Source organism: Cicer arietinum, chromosome 5 (assembly GCF_000331145.2).
Source record: "Cicer arietinum cultivar CDC Frontier isolate Library 1 chromosome 5, Cicar.CDCFrontier_v2.0, whole genome shotgun sequence".
Lineage (NCBI taxonomy): Eukaryota > Viridiplantae > Streptophyta > Magnoliopsida > Fabales > Fabaceae > Cicer > Cicer arietinum.
This window is the reverse complement of record NC_021164.2, coordinates 62,585,837-62,594,427: the sequence shown is the minus strand read 5'-3', so window position 1 is coordinate 62,594,427 and position 8,591 is coordinate 62,585,837. Positions and strand designations below refer to the sequence as shown.

The window sequence follows — 8,591 nt, the reverse complement described above, 5'->3', positions numbered from 1 at the left end:
TCATTTTTCTTTCATTTTTAATTGGCAAAGTATTGTATGAACTTTTAGCATATGGAAAATCCTGTTAAGGTGCATGCTTAGTTGAAAAGTTATTTTGAGCATTTAAAAACTTAATTGCTATGTGTTAACTGTTATTTTTTTGGTTGGTGACCCTTTACAATTATTGTGGAAATCTGGGCTTTGCCCTCAGATGAGAGTCAGGGCGGTCCTACCGGTTCGTACCCTACGGACGGGAATGGAGATGGGAACGCTTGACTGCAGTTACGTTAGGAGGATCTCACGGGGCGCGTGGAGATCACTCAGGGTGTATAGCTTTTTGGTAGGATGATCAGATTAGGATGATGTATAGGGACTAGGTGTCCTTCTTTTTGGATTGGAGTATTTTTAGTTTGGAAAACTGTACTTATACTAATATTGTCAGTTTGACATCTTATTTGAATGGTTTCCATGTACCATTTGTTGTTGTGTAAATGTTTTGGATTTGTAATTGGAGAAACTTTTCCGCTGCTTGTAAATTATAATGACTCAATTATTTATCCAAAGGCATTTCCTGATTTAATTCTTTGTTTGTTTTTAATTACTTTTAAAAAAAAAAAAATATACCCTCGCTTTGAAAAACGGGGTGTTACAATACTCGAAAGTTGTAAACGTGGATCACACATATATTGTTCTATATATATAGGCTAAATAGTATCTGTAGTCCCTTAACTTAATTTCAGTTAACGTTTTAGTCTTTTATTTTAATTTAGTTTTTCGATTTGATCATTTATTTTAATTTTAAAAGTGACAATTTGATCCTTTATGTTTTAAAATGTCAACAATGTTATCTTTTTTTTTTTTTACTAAAATTCAAAAAATTAATCAAAATTTGCAAACAAAACCCTTAAAATTAATAATCATCTTCCATATAATGCAAATTTTATCAAATGCATAACTCAAATATTCAAATAAACTCATATTTTAATCTCCAACAACATCAAATAAAGATTAAAAATATGAATTTATTGTTATTACTTTATTGTTATTGTTATTTGGTGCGATTACTTTATTATTATTATTATTATTATTATTATTATTATTATTATTATTATTATTATTATTATTATTATCATTTTTATTTATTATATTCAGAAAAAGAAATAAGATGGAGTTGTTAACAAAATAATATTAACCGCTAATTTGACGGAAAAATAAGAGTAAATTATTAAAATAATATAATATATTATTTATTTTTAATTTATTAGATCAAAATAAAAATAGGAGGGAGTTGTTAGTAAAATAAAATTATTTGATTTTATTAATATAATATAATTTTTTATTAATTAAATTAATAAAATATATATATATATATATATCCAAAAGTTAATATATATATATATATAATATTTCGATATGCGATCTCCTAATTATTCACATGTTGGATTATGTGAATGCGACTTTCTATTGGTAAAAGAAGACATAAATTTTTTATTTATTTTTTTTTAAGTAGAATATTTTAATTAATTTTTTTTAAAAAATGAACATTTTAAATAATTTTTTTAATACGACTTATTAAAAGAACAAACAAAAAATTATTTCTCTCACAACTTCCTAAAGATAATATATATATATATATATATTAATTTAAAATAAAGTCCAGTTGAAAGAAACAAAATTTAGGAATGGGGATATGGTTGAAAAATTCTTAATCATATGCCGTAAAAAATTTTTTTTGAGTTATTATTATATATTTGCATTATTAGTAGGTAAAAAATAAATAAATAAATAACAAAAGAAGCACGGGTAGGCGAACGAGTACAAAACGTCTCTCGTCTCCAAACATTACCTACTTCATTCGCAAGCACAAGATTCTTCAAATTTCATTGTTGTTTCCATTCCATTTCCACCCATACCTGGTAAGCACCGTGTTCCTTTATTCCAATTTTTAGTTCTACGAATTTTCTCTGTTTGGTTTATTCCCACATCTTTATCAAACTTAGGGTTTTTCTCTTTCCGTATTCATCAAATATACCTTCTTTTAACTACAGATTCAGATTTACATATGGCAACTGAAACAAAGGCTGTCACTGAGGATGTCAAGATCGATCTCTTTGAAGACGATGATGAATTTGAAGAGTTTGAAATTAATGAAGGTACGTATAACTAAGTAATCCCATTCTTTCTCTAATCAATTAGATTTGCTTCTTTTTCAGATTATCTAGGGTTTTTGTTTGTTTTTGCTGGCCATTAATTTTTAAATGCTTTATCTATAGTCAAATGTCGCCTACGAAATATAGGTCATTTTGATCCTAAGAAATTTTCAGTCGTGCCATCATCAAATACTTCACAAGTGACATTCATTATTTTGGTTTCATGGAAGAATTTGGTAGTTAAACCATTTAGGCTTTGTTTGCAATTATGGACGAGAGGGGAAGGGAGAATTTTGAAAAAAAAGAAGGAAAAATGGACGGAATGAAGAGTTTGGGATGAGAGGGTTTTGTTTTTATTCATAATACAAAATCTCTCTATTTTGGGGCAACTCAAAAATTGTATTGGTGGATAATTTTGGAGGGCTTAGACAAATTCTTCAAATCATTTTCATGTTGTTATGTTATAATACTCTATAAATTAAAAATATATTAATTATATGTATTCTCTTACCATTTTCTACAAAAATTCACTATCTTAAAAAATGTAAATTTTTTTTTCTCTATTTTTCTATTTTCTCATTCCTCTAAAGCCCTCTTTTCCCCTCCCCTCCAAACTCCCAAACAATGCCTTAGAGATTTCTTCACATATTGTTGCACTTTTAGTGAGACTTTGTGTTTTTAGTATCCAATTTATTACGATGAATAACCATTTTTTTTCAAAAGCTATGTTATGTGAATTTAACCAATCTATCAGTAGAATTGAGAGTTATCATATTAAATAATCAATCATGTGATTTGAAATTTATTTGATACTTCACCTCACCACTTTATTTCAATGTACAATTGTCTGATTTTTTGTATATATAATCATCAATATAATACAGTATAATGATCCTTATTCATAGAGTTATTGACTGTAGATTTGCTAATCTTAACACTCAGTGTCAGTGGATCCTCTCTCTCACAGAGTGCATCCAAACTGAACTTTTTATGTCGTTTCTCATAGGTGCTGACCCTATTTCTTGTTAGGCATTAACATTTATAGGGTGGAGTTAATAGGATTCATTTAATTGTTTGGATGTCATTATCTCATTTAGTTTTAATTTTCAGTTGACGACAATGGCATTTATAAGTTTTTTTTGGGTACATTGCATATCCCACTTGATTTTGAGGCTTTGGATTCTGCACTTGCACTCACATTCTAATGTTTTTTCTTTACACTTCATTGTTTTACAACTCACAGAGTGGGATGATAAGGAGGAAGGGAAAGAAGTAACTCAACAGTGGGAGGATGATTGGGATGATGACGATGTTAGTGATGATTTCTCTCTTCAGTTGAGAAGGGAGTTGGAGAGCAGTACTGATAAGAATTAAAACACCTGCTGGCTTGTATTGTTTGATTTTTAACATGTGTAATGAGTCAAGACTTGGATGTTTGAGACATTGAGCTCTGGGTGCTTTCTTGCCTACAAAAGAAATTAAACAATGTCTTGTTAGGAGGGAAATGTAAGAATCGAACATATAGACATAATTTTATGCGTTTTTTCTTAAAAAACTCTGCATAGAAGTTTGTTGAGTGCTTGTGTTTAACTGTTATGTTATTCTATCTAATTAGTTGGTATGTGGCTTTAAGTTTGACTCACAATCTCAATTTATTCATTTTCGTTTGGGAGTGGGTTGTGTTTTCTTTTTCTATGAACAAGTGACTCACAATCTCAATTTATTCATTTTCATTTGGGAGTGGGTTGGGTTTGCTTTTTCTATGAACAATTCTGGTGAAAAGGTGCACTCAGTTGCAGTTTCCGTGTCTTTTTTAATATCTAATTGTTCCAAATAGGATTGCATGACTGATGCAAATCAATGTAAACAGAAAGTTCAAAAATAAAAAACCAAATAAGTTTTATTTTCCTCAATATTGCACTTATAGAATTTTTTGCATTTATGTGAGCATTGGAGCTATAAGCACTTATAGAATTTTTTTTGCTGCGGCAGATTGAGTAATAGGTGAAAAATAATTCAGAAGAGTGCTTTCACATAAAATTGTTCTATTATTGAAGCTTAAGCTTTTAAACTTTGAAATTTCTAGTTGAGATCGTTTTATAAGCTACCCTTTTGTATAAGCTGCAGAAAATTTGCATGCTTGTTCATGTTGTCATGTACATGTGAGTAGGTTCTTCATTACTTTGTTGATAACTATGTCAACAAGCTTACTCAGGTCTTGACTCTACGTACAGATATTTCCTAGCTTTATTGGTTGAAGCTTGAAATTGTAGGTGAGAAATATTGTCCTAATCTTTTAGACTTCTAATATTTTCGTCGAGGTCTTCAATCATCATCATTTCAGATGTGACCTTTATCGAGTTCCAATTCCTTCTAGGTATTGATAGTTTTTTTAAGATGTCAATGAATTTCTCGTTGTGTTTTGGTAACCCATCCAATTTTTGATGTTTTTCTCATCTTTTCAGTAGTCTTTGCATTAAAAAGCAAAAGATGCTTATAGGGGAACATTAATACACTCAGAATGCTAGAGGTTTAGGCTATGATTTTCAACTTTCCTTTTAAGACATTAATTCCAAATAGAAAGAATTAGTTCAAAGGGTTTGGAACTAACAATTTGGTCCTTTGTGTAACAGCAAATTGATCAATTATGAAAATGATTAATTTGGATGGGTTCTCAGAAATGACAAGGAAACTGATAGGAATAATGAAGATGTACATAGGAATAAACCTTTATTGGTTTATTACAGGAAAAACAATAGAAAATAATGATGTTTTTTTGTTTTATGTTTAGGTTGTTAGTGTTAGTTGGATCCTATCCCTTATATAATCAGCCTATAAATAAAGGCTTCCACCCATTTGAAAGGATCTTTGACAAAATTAACAATTGAGTGGTTTATACCATTGTAGGAGCGTATTCGCTCTTGTGTATATTTTTCTTTCAATCAATAAAACAAATCAGGGACGGATAATTCCCTTTCGCTATTGAGTTCTATTAAGGAACCTAACAATTAGTCCGACCTGCCGGATCATCAACAACCATGGGAAGCACCATGGAATCACGTATGACAACAATGGAAAAGTGGACCAGGGAGCATGAAACAGTCTTTCTTGGAATGCGAACAGATATGGAACAATTGAAGGACGACATGGCAGAATTGAGAAGTGCAATGCAAGAATTGATCATAGCAGCAAAAAGAAAGACCCAAGAATCGTCCGAGAGCTCAGAATCGGAGAAGAGTGTGAAGAATTCCGAGCAAGAAAATCCAGCCTCACGTTGGTGGTTAAAGAAAGTGGAATTACCCACTTTTGAAGGAATCAGTCCATTTGGTTGGTTGAACAGAGCTGAAAAGTTCTTTACGATTCAGAAAATAAAACCGAAGAAAGATTAAATCTTGCGCATATTAGCATGGAGGGTGACGCCTTGCATTGGTTCCAGTTCTGGTTAGAAAAAAACAAGAACGCGACTTGGGAAGGATTCTCCGAGGCACTTTTACGTCGTTTTGGAGGGGAGCATCGCAGGTCTGTCTTCGAACATCTTGCAGGTTTGAAACAACGTGGAAGTGTGGATGAATTCATTTGGGAGTTCGAGTTACTCACAACGCGAGCGAAATCGGTTCCCGAAGAACAACTGTTGGGTTATTTCATGAATGAGTTGCGCAAAGAGCTTCGCGGCCTTGTTCGACCCCATGACCCAAGAACTCTAGTTCGAGCGATGGAGGTGGCAAGAGACGTGGAAGAGTCACACAGGGAATTGCGTCCTATGGAGTACGATGGGAATCACAACAAGAAAATTGGGTCGCGCTACCAAGGAACCAGGTCGAGTGTGGTTCGGGCCAACCCGGTGGCTGGAAAAAATGTTGCACCCACAGAATCTGGTAGGAATGGTTATGGGGCATCACACAGTGGCTCAATTCAGGTTGGAGGTACCATGCAGAGTCGAAATAGAGGCGTTAAACACCTTCCTTATCCAGAATATTTGAAGAGACTTGAGGAACGAAAGTGTTTTCATTGCAATCAATCATTTGGGCCTGGTCATCGCTGCACAGAGCGTAGTTTGCGTGTAATTCTGCTAACAGAAAATGAGGAGATCAATGAAGAGGGGAAGTTGGTCCATGTTGAGATGGAGGAGGACTCTGAAGAAGAGGAGGAATTAAAGGAAGGACCAGAATGCAAAGTTATGGACATGTCTAGATGTTCTGCAAGGGGTATGACACAACCTCACACTATGAAGTTGCAAGGGGTTGTTCAAGGAACGACTGTGCTGATATTGATAGACAGCGGGGCAAGTCATAACTTCATATCAACTAAATTGGTGAAAGGTTTGGGATTGTCCGTCGAACCGACAGTCGCATACACCGTCAGATTGGGGGATGGACAAGGAAATGATACCCAAGGATGTTGCAAAGGAATTCAGATTCAGATGGGAAGCTACATGACTAGTGAAGACTTCTTTTTGTTTGAATTAGGAGGAGTGGATTTAATATTGGGTGTGGCTTGGTTGGCAACCTTGGGGGAGGTCAAGGTAAATTGGAGAACTCTCACTATGAAGTTTATGGCACAAGGAGTTGTGGTAGAAATTAAGGGTGATCCTACGTTATCCAAGGCGCTGGTTTCACCTCAAGCCCTCATGAAAATGACCGACATTGAAGCAGTTTCATTATTATGGGGTTTGGAAACAAAAGAGACATGTCAGGAGGTTAAAGTGCAACTTCCAGAATCACAGAGGAAGGAATTACAACAGATTCTGGATGAGTTTCAGGGTGTGTATGCTGAACCTACAGAGCTGCCTCCTAACCGTGACGCAGATCATAAAATACCAATCCGAACGGGTGTTGATCCAGTTAATGTTAGGCCTTACCGGTACCCTGATTTATAGAAGAACGAGATCGAAAAACAGGTTGGTGATATGCTTAAGTCGGGAATAATTAGACCAAGTAACAGTTCTTACTCAAGCCCAATTATCTTGGTTAAAAAGAAAGACGGCAGTTGGAGATTTTGTGTAGATTATCGCGCTTTAAACAAGTCTACTGTGCCGGATAAGTTTCCCATTCCGGTTATCGAAGAGCTGTTGGATGACTTGAATGAGGCAAGGTATTTTTCAAAAATAGATTTGAGGTCAGGATATCACCAAATAAGGATGCATGATGCAGATGTCCACAAAACAACCTTCCGAACCCACCAAGGTCACTATGAATTTTTAGTGATGCCGTTTGGTTTAACCAACGCCCCAGCCACCTTTCAATGCGCCATGAACGATACTTTCCAGCCATATCTCCGAAAGTTTGTATTAGTTTTCTTTGACGACATTCTCATTTACAGTAAGTCCTGGAAGGAACATTTGAGCCACCTAAAGTGCATATTATACATTCTGCAGCAACAACAATTCTATGCCAATTTAAAGAAGTGTGAATTTGGGCAGACCACAGTAGGATACTTGGGGAACCTCATTTCTGAAAAAGGAGTGTCTATGGATCCCAAAAAGGTGGAAGTAGTTGTAGATTGGCCTATCCCTAAGACAATCAAAGCTTTGCGGGGTTTTTTGCGATTGACTGGGTATTATCGGAGATTCATATGCAACTATGGGAAGATAGCGCGTCCCTTGACTGATTTGTTAAAAAAAGGGAATTTTCAGTGGAATTCAGACAGTACGGCAGCCTTCACGAAACTTAAAGAGGCGGTCACAACAGCTCCGGTGTTGACTATGCCAGATTTTGATCAACCTTTCAGCATTGAGTGCGATGCGTTGGGGCGAGGGATTGGCGCTGTGCTTACTCAAAACAAGAGGCCAATTGCTTTCTTCAGCAAAGCACTGGCACATTCCTCCCTTAACAAATCTGCCTATGAAAAGGAGTTGATGGCATTGGTCTTATCGATTCACCATTGGACAGATAAGAAAAGTCTACGACACCTCCTTGAACAAAGAATCACCACACAAAATCAACAAAATTGGTTAGCCAAATTATTGGGTTATGAGTTTGATATTATCTACAAAAAGGGAAGCACCAATAGAGTTGCCGATGCCTTGTCAAGTAAATCTGAAGTGTTAGAGTTAAAAGTGGTGACTAGACCCCTTTGGCAGGATATAAACCTCATAGATGAAGAGGTTAAGCAGGATCCTGTGATAAATAAAGTTTGTGAAGACTTGAAGGAGAAGCCAGAGTCACATGGCAACTATACTTTGGAAAATGGAAGGTTGTATTACAAGGGGAGATTGGTTCTGCCACCAAAGTCTAGCTGGATACCCAAGTTGCTGCATGAGTTTCATACCTCTCCGATAGGAGGTCATTTCGGGGTCTTTCGCACGTACAGACGACTAGCTCAATCGTTATTTTGGATTGGCATGAAAACAACAGTCAACGACTACGTTTCTGCATGCCACATTTGCCAACGAAGTAAGTATCAAGCATCATCTCCGGAGGGGCTGCTCCAACCATTAACGATTCCGAATGCCATCTGGGATGA

General features: G+C 35.2%; 1 protein-coding gene across 1 annotated transcript; it reads left to right on the top strand.

Moving 5' to 3' along the window:
• The first annotated feature begins 1,751 nt into the window (after positions 1 to 1,751).
• On the top strand, positions 1,752 to 3,767 carry LOC101502148 (protein DSS1 HOMOLOG ON CHROMOSOME V-like). The gene is made up of 3 exons (XM_004501886.4): positions 1,752 to 1,895; positions 2,028 to 2,132; positions 3,373 to 3,767. Exons 2-3 carry the CDS (start codon positions 2,042 to 2,044, stop codon positions 3,501 to 3,503), a joined length of 222 nt encoding a protein of 73 aa, XP_004501943.1. The 5' UTR covers positions 1,752 to 1,895; positions 2,028 to 2,041; the 3' UTR covers positions 3,504 to 3,767.
• Positions 3,768 to 8,591: the final 4,824 nt, after the last annotated feature.

Excerpts from the sequence above, each read along its gene's own strand:
- LOC101502148 (XM_004501886.4), top strand. The coding sequence starts at position 2,042 with ATGGCAACTGAAACAAAGGCTGTCACTGAGGATGTCAAGATCGATCTC. Across the intron at positions 2,133-3,372 it reads AGAGTTTGAAATTAATGAAG|AGTGGGATGATAAGGAGGAA; the intron begins GTACGTATAACT and ends TACAACTCACAG.